This window comes from Hippocampus bargibanti, linkage group LG01 (genome assembly GCF_051943395.1).
Source record: "Hippocampus bargibanti isolate YZ-2025 linkage group LG01, ASM5194339v1, whole genome shotgun sequence".
NCBI classification, from domain to species: Eukaryota; Metazoa; Chordata; class Actinopteri; order Syngnathiformes; family Syngnathidae; genus Hippocampus; species Hippocampus bargibanti.
In genome coordinates, this window is record NC_142734.1 from 30978867 (window position 1) to 30995949 (window position 17083).

Below are 17083 nucleotides of genomic sequence, written 5' to 3' on the forward strand. Positions count from 1 at the left end.
AAGCGATCAGATAAAACACCTCGAAGGAGAAGATTGATATATGACATTTGTTGACATTTGCTGGCGGAGTTGTGACTAATTAAGCAAAGAGATCTCTTCAGGGTGGGAACTCAATCCTTCTTGACCTTGAGGAGTTTGCTCTGTCATGAGTCCGCAAATGTCATCAATCGTGTGTTCTTGAGATTTCTTCATTAATTTATGTATGTACTTATTGGTGGCACGAGTTACAAGAGATAAACTGATAATCTAATGCTGTGAAAAGTAAAACCAAACATTCCAGTGTTAGCGATGAAGTCAACTCACGGCTACCATGAGAATATTATAAAAACATCAAATGGCACGAAATATTTAACTCATTCACTGCCAAACAATGTGCAACAATGTATCCACTCCAGTGCCTGGGTTTTTGTCATTTTCACTCAAATTGTAGGGTCCACAGAATATTGAGTTTTAGGACTGGATAAACATTCAATGCGGCGTAAAAAAAACCTTCGACTCACTTCTTTCATCAGAAAAAAATGTTTATTTTGACCTTACTTTTTTTGTAGAGTTATCCTGATTGAAAGTGGGGGCGGCTGAACAAAACGTAAATGTTGCCCCCTCGTGGGAGGGAAAAACATTGCCAGAGGTCAGACCAGCGCTTTATTGGCACGCCCCTGCAAGAAAAACAAAAACCCGAACAAATTCGGGAATGGCGATCCACGTCATGCTTTCCGATTCCCAAATAAATTTGGGAATGGCAGTGAAGGAGTAAATTTATCTAACTGAAATAATTCAAAACATCTGTTAATGGTATTTTATCTATCTATCTATCTATCTATCTATCTATCTATCTATCTATCTATCTATCTATCTATCTATCTATCTATCTATCTATCTATCTGTCTGTCTGTCTGTCTGTCTGTCTGTCTGTCTGTCTGTCTGTCTGTCTGTTTATTAATCTATTGTTTTTTTGTGCTAGATCCAACCAGAATTACTCAGGGACCACTCAACATGGAAATCATCGTAGGAGAGAGCATTGTATTACCCTGTCAAGTGACCAGCGATCCAGTCCTCGACGTTTCCTTTTCCTGGGCCTTCAACGGACAGCTCATTGCCATCGATGACGGTCACTTCGAGCTGGTGGGCGGAGTGAGTGACCTTCGTCCGTCTTCCTCTTCAAAATGTGTGAATGGGCAGTTGGCACGTCTATTCCACCCCCGCTTTCACTTCATCTATGCTGTCTGTTTGGGGAGGGAGTTTGACATTGAGATAGTCCTTGGGAGGAAAAAAAGAGGAGAGTGCAACTCGTGTGATGCTACTTGTTTCTTTTTGACTATAACTGCTGTGGGATGGGGACACCCTTATAGATTTTCATTTTACTCGGATGAATGGGTTTTGTGTTGCTTGCTCTGTCAAAATACATCTTTTGTGAGTGTTGTTTTCATTTCTTTCTCACTCAGCCCGGCTGCTCTTTTCGGTTTCAGATGTTACTCTTACATTGTCACACGAAACAGAAAGCGGATACGCATAATTAAAGGTGTCTTTAAAAAGAACGAAAGCATGGCAAAGCCCCAAATGACGGCGCACTTTCAGAAGACCCACGCACGCTTCAAGATGAATCATTCTTCGTGCGCGTGTTTTCTTATCTGAACAGAGACTGCCTTCCCCGGAAATGCTTGAATGTCCCCAGCTCAGAGAGATTATCAATTTAACTTTGCTGCTTCAAGAAATCTAATTTCCATAATTAAACCACGTTGGCACAACTTGCACATTTTCCTCGCCGATGCGATTAGAACAATTTCTCCGCTGATTCACTATTCGGTTTTACAAATTCTTTTTTTTTACCCTCAATTGTCTCTGTAATCCAACAAACCTATAACTGCGCAAGCATGAAGGCCCAATCGGCTCATTGAGGGTGGTGCAAAGATTGCCATTCCTTAAAAAATAAAATAAAATACATAACTATCAAAATAAATAAATCAATAAATTAATAAATACATTGGTAGATAAATAAATGAATAAACAACTAAATAAATAAATACATAAATAAATGGATGGATAAATAAATGAATAAACAATTACATACATAAGCAAATGAATAAATGAATGAATAAATACATTAATTTCTGGACAGATCGATCAATAAACGAAGAACCAACTAAAAAAAATAAGCAAACAAATAAATAAATAAATGAATACATAAATGATTACATAAATAATTACATACATAATTACATAAATACATGATAGATCATGATAGATAAATAAATGAATAAACAAAGAAATAAACAGATGGATAGATAAATAAATGAATAAACTACATAAATACGCAAATCAAGAAATGAATTAATGAATTCATGAATTAATTAAGTAATTAAGTAATTAATGAACAAATAACCAAATAGATAGACATATAATAAAAATCAATAAATAAATAAATAACCAGATAAATAAACAACTAAATAAATAAATAAATACATGGATAGATAGATAAATAAACAAATAAACAACTAGTGAATGAATGAATGAATACATACATACATACATACATACATACATACATACATACATACATACTCACATACTCACATACATACATAAACGTAGATAAATAAATAAATGAATTAATCAATGAATGAATGAATGAAGAGGTGGGGGAGAAAACATGGTGACAGTTTTTAATCTTTGACCACTTCTCACCAGAAGACTACGTTTTTTATTACTGTCAATGCTGAGTCATGTTGGTCTTGATTCTATTAACGTTTCTTCTTCCCACTCCTTTTTTGTTGTCACTGTGACTTTTTTTAAATAAATGTATCACATTGTCATTTGATTTCTAAAAAAAGGAAAGAGAGAGAGAGAGAGAGAGAGAGAGAGAGAGAGAGAGAGAGAGAGAGAGAGAGAGAGAGAGAGAGAGAGAGCGAAAGAAAGATTTGTGCTAGCCTGCTCAAAAACAAACAAAAGAAAACGAAATCAATCAATCAAAGACTGTATCTATCATTCCAAGCAGGTCTTTCAAGAAAAATATCTGCAGCATCTGCAAAACCATTTTTCTTCTCTTTTATTCACACCACCTGAAACTCGCACCCCACCCCCCTTCCATCCGCTACAAAGTTGTCACACGCTCTATAATCTTCCATGCAACATTAATCTTTCCATGCAAATCTTTCTGTTCTCCTTGCCAGAGAACTGCAGGAGATCTGATGATCAGGAATATTCAGCTAAACCACACGGGCAAATACATCTGCGTGGTGGACACGGATGTGGAAAGCCTCTCAGCCGTAGCTGTATTGATCGTGAAAGGTAAGAGGAGGTCTCCACCGCTCCGGATGCGCTAATTAAAATGGGGCTCAGAGCAAAGGGTCTGTTTGAAAGTCCTGCATGGTAGAAATTAAAGCTCCCAGCCAACTTTGAAAGTCTGTGAAAGCCACACATTGATCCAAAATAGTATTTCGGCCCTATGAGTCGGCAAACTGTTTTGTTCTGAAAAGATAAAGTGTAATTTATCTTTGGAGAAAAGTCATCATGCACGCATGCTTCTCTCCGGCTGCGTATTGTTCACTCAGGCTTTTAAGCTCAAACAGGCTTGGTTTCAGGCAGTGAATGGAAGGAGGCTAAATAGCCCACGTTGTCATCAATATTACTTCGCGGGTTTTATTTGCAGGTTTTGTTTGCAGGTTTTGTTTGAATTGTCACACACTTGATGACAACCAAACCAACAGCCTTGTTTTTCTATCCGCCATCTTTCCGCTATTCCAGCCAATCGTTATGCATGACGATATGGGCTCCCTTTGTCATGAGCGACATCAGACATTTTATTTTATTTAATAAAGCTGATTTGTATGGCAGCTGGGTAAGAGAGCTTGGCTCCTCGATTGGATCAATGTGCCAAATTGCGGCGCAAATTGACACTGCACAAACGTGTTAAATGCCAAAGCCAAGCAAGTGCAGAGAGGATGTGCAAAGGTTCCAAATCCACAGGCTCACCGTCACAAAACCTTATCCGTCACCGTCACAAAACCTTATCAACTGTTTAGGCATTTCTTAACTTCCGTCAAGTAGAAAATGTGTGTGATAGGAATATATATATATATATATATATATATATATATATATATATATATATATATATATATATATATATATTATATATATATATATATAGAGAGAGAGAATTTGTAATATATATATATATATATATATATATATCATATATATATAATATATATATATATATATATATATATATATATCACACACATACCGGTGACTCTACACTATTTATACAGAACATCCTGCTGACGGCAGCTGTCACCACTGTGCCATTCAACACGCATCAAGCGGCTTCAAACGTTAGGCAGCAAACCATGAAGCCGGTGGCAACCAAGCGATGTGTCATTTCAGATATTACTTTCCAGTGCAGCTGCCAGCTGATATGATGCGTGGAAACCTTGCCCGCTTTAAACCTGTGGCCAATCTATAATGATAACAAGAAAAAAGGCTCTTTAAACAATGATTACAATACAGAAACAGAATTTGTAATGCCCGCAATTGGGCGATCCCACGTTTACAGCAGTCGAATGGACAGCAGCAGCACATAGTGTTCATTTCACAGGATCAAAAATTCACCAAACATCTCCATCAATTGTTGTCACTCTCACATTCTCCGGGTAGTCCGGTTTCATGCCGTGTTCCGAAAAACATGTATAGCTCGTTAATGAAACACCCTAAATTGTTCCTAGGTGTGAATGTGAGGACAGATGTTCGTTCGTCTCTGTGTCCCTTACGATTAGCTGGCAAGCGGTTCAGGGTGTCCCTGCTGACTGCACAAAGACAGCTGGGATAGACACCACGACCCTTGTGAAGATAAGCTCATCAGAAAATGGATGGATGTTATTTATCAGTTGGTAATTAAATTGAAATAACGATGCTACACACATTGTCAAGTGGCAAGTAGGCATTGGCAATGTTTGTGATTTTTGCACAGCACATCGGATCAACAACGTAAAAGAAACGAGCAATCATAACTCCGCAGTGAAACATTGTAATCATTTTCGGCTGAGTAAATTTTTACACTGTTCTCAATGCCACTGAAGGTCAATGATCTTTTTTCCTCTTGGCGCTCCGGAATAGTTATTGCTCACTTCCCTGTCCCTCCCCCCTCATTATATTTACCACGGGAGGGTTTTTGATTCCACTCTACTTAGTATTTCATAAACAGTGCACCGTGGCATGATGGCCCTCGGGAAAGTCAATGCTTAAAGACGATATACCTTGTGAATGAGGTCTGAAATTGTTGTCATTGTCCCTGTCCTCTAGACAGATGACAATTTGATCATCTTACCCAAGCTGTCACATTTACGTATCGTTTCTATATGACAAAGCACGTTATTCTCATGCCACGTGTTTAACCCGAGCCTTATCTATCGCCATAAAGATCTAGAACCCCCCCCTAATTGGCACACATTTTCGCTCCTTCCAGCAAAATGTAATCAAGAATATTTAGAATTGAGTGTTGATTGCTTTTGAGTCGCCATGACGACTGTATTTGCAAAGCCATAGGTTGTTACTTTTCTGATCAAGAACCACAAATGACTTCTTGAGATCAATACTGGGAATTTCTCAATTGTGTGACCAGTAATGGTTGCCTTCTCTTATCTTATGTGACCAGTAATGGTTGCCTTCTCTTATCTTATTTTATCGTATCGTATCATATCTTAGCGTATCTTATCGTATCATGTTGTGTCTTGCCGTGTCTTATTCTGTCGTATCGTTTCTTATTGTATCTTACCGTATTTTAGAGTATCTTATCATATCTTATCATATCTTATTGTATCTTATTGAATCAGAATCATCTTTATTGCCAAGTATGCAGAACACACAAGGAATTTGTTTCCGGTAGAACATGCTGCACTAGTATCATCATCAAAAAATTGATAAGTGGCACAATACAGTTCCATTTGGGCTACTGTTGAAAGAGTTCAAAGAGTTCAATATCTTATCGTATATTATTTTATCGTATCGTATCTTATCTTATTGTATCGTACCTATCGTATCTTGTCGCTCTTGTGTCTTATTGTGTCTTGTCATATCGTGTCATATCATATCGTATCTTCGCGTAGCTTATTGTATGTTATCATATCGTATCGTGTCGTATCTTGTTGTGTTGTATCGTGTCGTTTCGTATCATATCGTGTGTTGTCGTATCTTATCTTATCGAAACTTAGCGTATATTATCATATATTATCGTACTGTATCGTATCTCGTCATATCTTATCATATCGTATTGTATCGTGCTGTATCGTACTTTGTCGTATGTTGTCGTAGCTTGTCGTGTCTTGTCGTCTCTCATCTTGTTGTGTCTTGTCGTGTCTTGTCATATCGTGTCGTGTTGTATACTAGTATAGTAGTAGTAGTTGTCTTGTCTTGTCTTGTTTTGTCTTGTCGTGTCGTGCAGTGTCTTATCATATCGTATTATATCGTATCTTAGCGTATCTTATCGTTTTGTATTGTATTGTATCGTGTCATATCTTGTCGTGTCTTGCCGTGTCTTGTCGTATCTTGTCGTTTCGTATCGTGTCACATCATATCGTATCATATCTTGTCGTGTCTTATCCTATCTTATCTTATCTTATCTTATCTTATCTTATCTTATCTTATCTTATCTTTGTTGAAAGTACAAATATATCCCGCCGAGGTGGAGAACAACAGGCGAAAATGGAAATACCGTCAGTGGACTGTACAAATTCATCATACCTCAAAACCTATTGTTTGCTGGTTAAAAAAACATGTAACCCCTTCCATAATTAGAGTATATAATTTGTATCTGTTTAAAAGCCAGTTTAGTGCGTGAGCCCTGGCTCGGGAGGGGGGGTTATTCTGCGGTGTCCCTCATAGCTCCATGGAGGTTTATTATTTCTGATGAGCTGACACCTTCATTAGAACATTAAACGGGAGATGAGGATGAATCACCCCTCAAAAGAAGGAGTAATAGAAATAAATGATTAAATGCTCATCCTTCTCAACTGTGAAACCCTTTTTCATCTTTCATTTTCTTTTTTAACGCGACTCCCGGCATCTACTCGTGTTTGCTCTTTCATCGATCAGTTACCAGGAGGGCCATGAAAGGAAGTCTTGTGGCGTGAATGAATATTACGGGATAAATTGTGAATTCAATTTTAATTCCCCGTGAAGGGCATCACCTCTATTTGAACCCGAAACTCAAGAAATATTGCCCCTTGCTCAGATCGATTTGAAGGTGTTAAGACTTTTCGCCTGATGGCTAACGATCACTGGGAGAAATATTTTATTCACGGCAACACGTTTCTTGGGGCGTGCTGCATTAGTTCGTACGCCCCATGTGGAGCATACCTCTCAATGTGTGTGTCGTTCTGATTGAGCCAGGCCCGCCCAGCCCACCAGACTCTGTGACGGTGGAGGAGGTGACAGACAGCACAGCCCAGCTGGTGTGGACCCCTGGCCGGGACAACGGGAGCCCTCTCATCAGTTACATCATTCAGACCAGGACGCTTTTCACAGTGGGCTGGCAAAGGGTGAACACCGGTAGGAAACCCTTCAAAGAATTGTTCATTTAATTGCACACTTTCTCTGACATCTTGCGGCCCTCCGTAGGGAGATTCAACTCGAACTCTGTGAAGTGGACAGAGTTAGAGGTCAGAGGCACGGGTGGGTGGGGTGCCTTGCTTAATCAATGTGGTGGTCAGTCATGCTCACCAGAACCACTTCACACCTGTTTCAGTCAAACCAAAGGCTGCACATCTTCTCCTCGGGTTAACCCTTTATTGTGCAAGGAGAAATGGTTTGTTTAGTAGCCGCAACTACGTCACCGGCAAGAAAAATGGCGGAACCTAACTTTTTTTTTTTCCATATATTGTGCATGAAATGATACAATTTTGCATGAATTGTAATTCTGTGTTCCGAATATTGGAATTTCCATTGTAGGGAATCGATCGTTGCTATCATTTGGTGGTAAAAAAAAACTATATATACTCATATACGTTTTTTCCCAGATTAAGAAATATCTGTTTGACAGAATACTTACTGTATTGCAGAAAACTGATATCCCCATTTTTGTCATTCAAAATGTTTTTATCTTGAAGTAAAAAATATCACATTCATTTTTTTTTAATGATAACACTGGAAAATAATGTTTTTTTTTCACATGATTGCAATGATGTCCAAACATAACAAAAAGGGTGCCAGGCATTGACCTAGAATGGGACGCCACATGTCATGGCCATTCGATCAGATTCAAAACTTCGGTTGGTCACAGAGTAACTGCTTTCCTCTACGTAGGACCTGAACCATTTTAGAACTGTTTCTTTTCATCTCAACATTTGCCACCTTTTCAAAAGTACTGTATACGTACTGTTCTGTTTTATGATCAATTGTATCAAATAATGTGATGGAATAATACAGTTCCCTTTGTCTGTGTTTGATCTTATGCCATTTAAATTTTAAATAAGAGCACATTTTGTTCTGCAATGAGGTCACAAACCTTATTGGGATTGATCAAAAGGTCAGTTTGACTTTAAGGAATTGCTGAGGTGATTAAAAATAACATTCTGGACTATCTTTCAATTAAGAAAGAAAAGGTCGTAGTCGGTCTATTATTTGCTAACAAGGAGACGTCCAGCATTTTTTTTAAATAGATACATAGTAGTTACTTGGCAGGGGCTATTTTCGGTTGGTGAGAAAAATTGCCTGACTGAAGTGAACGATTCGTTATTTTTACTCAGGAACTCAGTTTGAATAGATTTCATGACAGTTCTGGAAAAAGTAACATCAAGTCAAAATACTGAGGGTGTGGTTTCAACTGCTAACCAAATCTGTTTGTTTTTTCTTTTTGTTTTTGATCCACTGTATCAAAATCTGTTCTGTTATGTGTTACTTGTGGGGGATTTTAAGTGGTGGATCATGTTATAATTTTAGTGTTTTGTGATGAAACTATATTTGACATTATGAATTGCACCATATTTTCCCGTGTATGAGGCGCAAAAAATCAGAATCAGAATCAGAATCATCTTTCAAAAAGCCTTTATTTTCTTCAAAAGATGACCCTGCGCCTTATATGCAGGTGCGCCTTACACTATATATAATATTGAGCTACAACAGGTCTCGCAACTACTGTCACCAGCCACCGACTCCATTTCCCCCTGAAGAAGTAGCACGTAACGCCAACCTCTACTGTAGCGCCTTATAATGTATTGTGACTTATATTTGGAAAACTTTTTTTCATTCAATGAAGGTGCACCTTATATATGGAAAAAGTTTGAAAAGACACCATTCATTGGAGATGCGCCTTATACTCTGGTGCGCCTTATACACTGGAAAATATAGGACTTAAAAACATTTTACAGGCAAAGTCATAGCACCTATCTGTTGAGAGGAGTTTTGACGCTTTTTGGTGGGTTTGTGTGTTATTTGACCAAAGCAAATGGCATACAAGGATTGTTTCGGTTTTTGATAATAACTTCTGGGGGGGAAAAAGAATTGTCTAGCTTTTGCTAACTTTTTCTGAAAATTACAGACGTAGAACTGAGAAAAAAACAAGGGGGAATGAGGGTCTTGGATAGCACTTGAGTAATTGTCTGGTGCTGAACATTTGCGTTACGGAAAATAAGATTTCATTAGAAGAACATGTGGTAGAAATGTGTTTGGACAAAAGCAGCATAGACAGGACTATTGGAATAAGGCTGTTATAATTGGAAAAAAGAAGTGGTGAGCGCAATGACTCATTCAAAAATAATGTTCCTCTCAATTCAGTTCAAGTAGTCTTTATCAATTCAGTTCTTTCACCATTCAGGGTCCCTGGGAAGATCGAGGCTAACAGGTTATTTTTAGAGGAGAAGCATTGTGAACTGATTGTGTGTTACTCACAGGGCACACGCTGTACAGACAAATAATTTATATATATCGCTACAGGTGATTTTTCAATTAATCACCTTGGGAGTAAAAATTAGAGCATTGACGCATGGAGGAGAACATGCTAACTCCATACATAGGATATATTTTTGATTTTCTTCGTGTCATCTAAATCAGAGGCCGCGGACTGGTACCAGTCCGTGGGTCATTTGGTACCGGGCCGTGTGGAAAGAATAAATAATTTAAATAATTTCTGTTTTATTTATTATCTGAGTCCGAACTATGTTTTATTTTGAAAAATGAATAATTACCAGATTACATCCGTCTATGATTTACTCTTGACGCATGTCAAAACACTTGTCTAGGTCACGTAGGTATCATTTTATGTTGTTGTATTTATCCGCCGGTCCATGAAAATATTGTCTGACATTAAACCGGTCCGTGGCGCAAAAAAGGTTGGGGACCACTGATCTAAATAACATACCGTTTTTTTAGAGTTAGTCTTTGAACGCCTCTTAAGCCAGATGAGGAAGAAAAGGCACATTGTGGGCGAGAGACGTCCTTGTGTTCATCTGAGAGTTTTAAAGACTTAATCGAGTGGACATTAAAAAAAATAACGCTGCAGATCGTTTTGTCGCGAAGCTGCAACAAAAAGTGTAGTAAGCAATGTAAACCTGTAATTTTTTTGTCAGTAAGACTCAACACTCATGTAGTGTTTCTAGACCTGTGATTTAAGATAGCGAAACATCCCCTCCCCCCCCCCCCCAAAAAAAAAATGGTTGCTGAATACATTTTTCTTTTCTATCTTGCAAACTAGCTTTTTGCCCTGCGATGCTGTTGTGATTATGAAAATGTACTGGCCCGTGTGATTACATTTTTGGATGTCAACTCTGTTGGGGACCTACAAAACAAATAATAATAATAATCTCTTGCAATAATTTATTACAGCGGTTCGTAATGTGAAATATAGTCTCAGTACACTGCTTTTTCTAAAGATAGTGTGGAACAAGAGTTGAATATGTCGTGAATCCTCTGGAGGATAAAGATTGGACCATTTAGAAAAAGCCTACACAGGCAAGAAAGGGGGAAAAAAGTCCCATTCATGTCCAAGGTCCAGCTTTCTAGAAGAAGGAATGAGAATAAAACAAATTTTGAACTCTGCCTCCAGATCAGGTGAACACAAACTTTCTTAATTGGATATCATCAATTCACAGTTGGTCAGCAAACATCTCTTATGCACTGGAGACCCATGAACCTGAATTTCACGTCACCATTGCCCATTCCTGACCAACTCCAATTTTCGGCTCGACTCTGAATCATCTAAATTGTCCTCAGATTATGGAACGCACAATTGGCCTTCAAATTCCACATTCATGGTCATTAAAAGTCTGTTTCATTAGCAAATGTTACAATTTTTCAATGGCTCATCTGTATCACTTGGCTTATCTGCATCACACCTCATATTAACTCATTCACTGCCAGACGAAGTGCAACAATGTGTCTACTCCAGTGCCAGGGTTTTTGTCATTTTCACTTAAATTCCAGCACCTACAGAATATTGAGTTTTAGGACTTCATAAACATTCAATTAAGCGTAAGAAACTTTAGACGCTCTTCTTTTATCAGAAAAAAAGAGTTAATTCCCAAGTTATATGTGTCTGGAGTTATCTGAGCTTGAAATGGGGGTGGCTGTACCAAATACAATTTAATACGTATATTTTGATTTGTAAAGTGCTTTAACTACAGTTAAAGCTGTAACAAGGCGTTAGCATGGACAAAAGGCAAATGCTACCCCCTCATGTGAGGGAAAAGCATTGCCAGAGGTCTGACCAGCACTTTATCGGCACATACATGTTAAATTTCAGAAATCAGAAATCGGGAGATGTTGGTACTGGCGACTCTGGTGCATGTTAAAATAATGTGTGTGTTACAAAAGTGTAAATTAGAAGTAAATAAAACAAAAATGTTTTCATTGTTTATTTATAAATTTAATTGGTGTAAAAATGTAATGAGTTAAGTCCAGAAATGTGAAAATATTCTCGCCCAATACCGTAGCTGTCCTCCGATGGCCAAAGAAACAAATAAATCCACTATTATAGATTTGTTAATTAACATATTTCTGGGGGTGGAGGGTGAGACCAAAATACTTGAGGAAAACATGAAAATGACAGAAAAGCTCGACATTTATTCTCCTTTTCTGAGTCTGCATGGCATACTAATCATGTGCCCCGCCATGCTGCCTGCACTTTTCAACAACAAAACAAGCTTAGTATTTGACTGAATTAGGTCGTCATCTTTTTTTTTGTTTTTGTTTCATTATTAATAAACGTTTTGTCACTCTTGTGGAACGACTACTCTTAATGTGAGGATTTGTTTTCAGTTTTCCATCCATTCCCATTGACAGGTATTTTTTTTCCTCCGGAATTTCCACGACGGCGTGGTTTCAATTGTGCTTTATTTTCTATCTGTTTTTTTTTTTCAGTTCCAAAGACAATTGAAGGCAGCACGCTGACGGCTACTGTGGTAGATCTTAATGCCTGGGTGGAGTATGAGTTTCGGGTATTGGCTAGAAACAGCGTTGGCGTAGGAGAACCCAGCCCTGTGTCACTCAAGACAAGGACTGAGGATGCAGGTACGTCAATTTAAAAAAGATAATTTGGCTTTTTTTTAACTATAACTATTTTGTCAACTTCAGCTTGTCCAATAACTGTATTTTCCAGTGTATGAGGTGCACCAAAAAAACATTCATTTTCTTCAAAAGATGCCCTGCGCCTTATACCCAGGTGCACCTTATATGTGAAGTAATATTGAGCCACAACAGGTGTCGCAACTACTGTCAGCAGCCACCAACTCCGCCCGCCAACCACCCCATAGAAGAAGTAGCACGCGTAACCGCAGCCTCTACGGTAGCACCTTTTAATGTGGTGTGCCTTATATTTGGAAAACCTTTATATTTTTTTCATTATTATTATTTTTATTTTAACTTTTATATTTCATTCATTCATTTCATTCATTGAAGTTGCGCCTTACAGTCCGGTGCGCCTTATATATAGAAAAAGTTAGAAAATGCACCATTCATTGTGGGTGCGCCTTATATTCCAGTGCACCTTATACAGCGGAAAATATGGTATGTATCGGTGCAATTTCAATGGCAGTATTTGTTTGGGTCTGAAGTTGATATTTAACCTTCTCATGAATACGACCATGGATGACTTATCATATGAGGTCACTGGGTGCATGAAAGGGTAAAAATGCTTCCTCCATGTCTTCTTATTAGACTATTTCCATTTATGATGTCATTAAAAAATATTTTTTCCTCGGCCAAACTTTGAAACATCTTTGCCCGCTTTTATTTGATTGTATCCAATTTGGTTGTGTACGCACTATTTGCAGAATTAGTTTTATCTCGACCTGATTTAGATGATAGTAATTAAAATTCCTCATTGAAAATCCGGTCAAGAGCCTATTAAACGCCCTCAGTCTCACCAAATCATACCGTAGAGGTTCTCATGAAATTGAGTTCCCTTGAATGCAGAGAAAATTCTTATTTTGATGATAACCTTGTCTCTTTGAAGCCTCGGCAAATGTCTCTGCTCTCTGTGTGCTCTTGTTCTTTTTCAAAAGTTTTGTTGTTGGTGGAGGTGTTGACAAGTTGTCTGTTGTGTAGTCCCTGATGCGGCGCCAGGTGATGTGGGCGGAGGAGGCGGAAGCAGGTCAGAGTTGGTCATCACGTGGGAGGTAAGTCATCGATCTTATTTTGTTCCTTTTTTTAAAAGAGATCGTAAACCCGCAGAGATGTCAAAGTAACCGCAGACAATTTTTCAAGACGCTGGCCTGTTTACTATTCTCCCATCAGCTGTGCAATGCAATGAAGTGGTGGCACGTGTCACTTACTCTCAGTGTAATTGAAGATACAGAAGTCAGGCGGTCGAGTGGTGTACTGCAGAGGTCGTGGGTCGGTTCGATTCCAGCTATGGATATCCTATAGGGAGTTTGCATGTTCTCCTGTTGCATGCGTGGGTTTTCTTCGGGTGTTCCGGTTTCCTCCCACATCCCAACATCGGCATGACAGGCTGATTGAGCACTCGAAATTTACTCTAGGTGTGAGTGTGAGCGCAGATGATTATTCGTCTCTGTGTTCCCTGCGATTGGCTGGCAAGCGGTTCTGGGTGTCACCAACCTACGCACTGAAGACACTCCAACACCTCGGGCAACCCTTGTTGAGGAAAAAGTGGATCATAAGCGGTCCATACACACAACTCCATAAGCCCACTGAAACATTTTGAATCTTTAGGCTTTACGGCAATTGTGGTTGAAATTAATTCTGTCAATCAACAAGTAGTCAGCCATAGAGGTGACATCCAAAAGCATACTACGATCGGACGATATGCACATTCATTTATTCATTTATTCATTTATTCATTCATTCATTCATTCATTCATTCATTTATTTATTTATTTATTTATTTATGTATTCATCCAGCCATCATGTCTTTATCAGTTTTTTATTTATTTTTATGACTGTGTATTTATTTATTTATTTATTTATTTATTTATTTATTCATCCATCCATTTATCTATTTTTCTGTTGTTATTTATTTTCATATTTATTTGCTTATGAATTTATTTATTTGCTTATCTAATTATTTGCTTATTTATGTATTTATTCATTCATTTGTTTCTATATTATTTTGCGCTGTCTGTTTTTTTTGGCATTTTTTTACTGGTATGCAACCCCATGACTATAAGTTCATACTGAACCTGTAAAAGACTGCACGGCGAGTAGGGTTTTCTTGTTTTAATGAGTAGACCTCAATGAGACGAATGTGCATGTATAAAAGGTGAATGCAGTTTATATTAAAAAAAAATCATCATTCCTGTTAAAATGTCAGGCGCTTCATTTTCATTTTCATGACAGGAGGGCTCATAAATGTGTTAAGCACCACGTGTAACGGTTTCATTGGCACGATGCACTGTTGTGAGCACGGACACTTTTGAAGCCATTCATTTTCTTGGTTCCATATTGTCTGATGGGTCTCAAAAGCAGTTTGAGGGTCACACAAACCGATCGCGTCGGCCCAAAGGCAGGATAAACGTGAGTGGTTTGTATATGTTTTAATATCACTATAGTTTTGTGTTTCAATCTCAGCCTGTCCCAGAAGAACTGCAGAATGGCGAAAGCTTTGGTTACATCATCGCTTTCCGCGCTTTCGGAGAAGTCAGCTGGACCCACGTGGCCACCTCTGCCCCTGGCGCATCCCGCTATGTGTACCGCAATGAAAGCATTGCGCCTTTTTCACCCTTCCACGTCAAGGTGGGCACTTATAACAGCAAAGGGCAGGGTCCCTTCAGCGCCGTGGTCACGATCTACTCCGCAGAGATAGGTAAGCCCATGAGGACTCGGAAAAAAATAACAATAATAATGAGGAAAAGGTTTCTTCAGCCGTCATCTGTACTTCTTTGAAGGTGTCAGATGTTCCGCTCCTCATCCGAAGAGCTTCGTCAGCAAACTACAGTTGTGCTGGTAACCCTGGCACTATATCCCAAATGGACAGAAATGGCCGTGCCAGACCTCTGCTCTGATTGGATTGGATTGGATTGGATTGGATTGGATTGGATTGGATTGGATTGGATTGGATTTGCCTTTATTAGTTAGATAGGTCTCTGTGCCGCACCCCGGGAGCAGTGGACCATTCCCTGAAGCTAATCTGATTACTCCTATTATTCTATCCCTGGCTCTGATTTCACCTCATTAGCCAATCTAATGTTCTATCCCTGGCTCTAGTTTACCTCATTAGCATGACGAAGCCTACGTGGTATTCGGCCCAAGATGTCTGTTGTAAGCATGGTCTAAATTAAACCTTAAACCACCATGCCGATTTAGTGAAGGGTTTTGCTGTTTTACAAAAAAATTGCTTCTTTCACTCCTGTTTCAAACCAATGAAGATTTTCAATTCATTATAAAAATGAATATAATAATGAAACTAAACAAATGCTCAAAAATAGACTTTGTCAATATTGTATGGACAATGCAGTTGGCCTCAATCTACAGTACATCTGCACCTAAAAGCGAGCAACCGCTCATTTAACGACAGTGAGGTTAAAATCTTACCTGAAGAAAATGGATGGTTTGAAGCAGAGTCCATTGTAATAATCTGTCCATTATGGATATAGGGCCAGGGTTACTGGCACAACTTTAGTTCACTGACGAAGCTCTTCGGATAACGAGCGAAACGTCCGACACCTTCAAATATGTACAGATAACAGCTGAAGAAACCTTTTCCTCGACGGACCACTCCTGTACGACTAAGAGCCTACACAGACGAAATAATAATAATATTCGCTAGCCTAAGAAACTTTGTGAATGGCAAATAAGAATAAAGGTGACCGAAATGTTTTCGGTGCTCGAAAATACCACACGCGTTCCGAGCAGGGCAAAATAAATCTTCAGATTGATGGTTCAAAACGACAAGATTGCTTGGAAATACTATTTTGTATATTTTGAAAACTCAGAATGCAGTGCCATTTACATCCACACCCTTTGAAAAGGTTTGTTCTTGCCATCATTTTGAAATGCGACCAACGTAATTCATGTTTAGGGAGACAGATTCATTCTTTGTGCTGATGTAAGAAGGCCGTGATGTTAAATCCGCCCCTTATTGTCTGCTTCAGAGCCAAGTGGGCTGCCTGTGGGAGTTTGGGCCAGAAGCGTCTCAGCCTATGAGATCCAAGTGAATTGGCAGGCTCTTTCGTTCAGCCCTGAAAGGGTTCTCGGCTATGAGGTACATTTGACTTCATTTCTCCACTTGAGAAACACAAATTTTACGTAATTCAATTCACATATTCTTCATCAACATTTGTTACTCTGGGAAATGATTGCTTCACAATAGTCATTGTTGCTATTGCCGAAAATGATAAAGTGCTTTGTACCATTGCGACAGGCAATATGACAATGACAAACGGTTTGCACTGAAACAAAAGAAAACCATGCGCCTGCACTTTTCTCCGTGGCGATCAATGTGGGGTGACATGGTCAATGTATCGGGCAGTCAAATTGGGTGAAACGGGGAAAACTTGATTTTATCCAAAACTTCCCTTTCGTATTCTGTATGTGGTACTTGCATCGACTGTCTGAGTGTGATTTTTTTAAGATGATAATGTTTATAATTTGTTCAATGAATTGATTTATACTTACCACGCACGTCCACAAAATCCCC

At 38.7% G+C, this 17083-nt stretch overlaps 1 protein-coding gene across 2 annotated transcripts in view; it reads left to right on the forward strand.

The window, feature by feature from the left end:
* LOC148903880 (contactin-3-like) overlaps positions 1-17083 on the forward strand; it is a 59523-nt gene that overhangs the window by 31517 nt on the left and 10923 nt on the right. For both annotated transcript variants that reach the window (XM_089010318.1, XM_089010309.1), the window contains 7 exons: positions 962-1131; positions 3168-3285; positions 7387-7545; positions 12349-12498; positions 13534-13604; positions 15016-15250; positions 16539-16648. In XM_089010318.1, the coding sequence (XP_088866444.1) occupies positions 962-1131; positions 3168-3285; positions 7387-7545; positions 12349-12498; positions 13534-13604; positions 15016-15250; positions 16539-16648 (1013 nt within the window). The remainder of the gene's footprint in view (positions 1-961; positions 1132-3167; positions 3286-7386; positions 7546-12348; positions 12499-13533; positions 13605-15015; positions 15251-16538; positions 16649-17083) is intronic.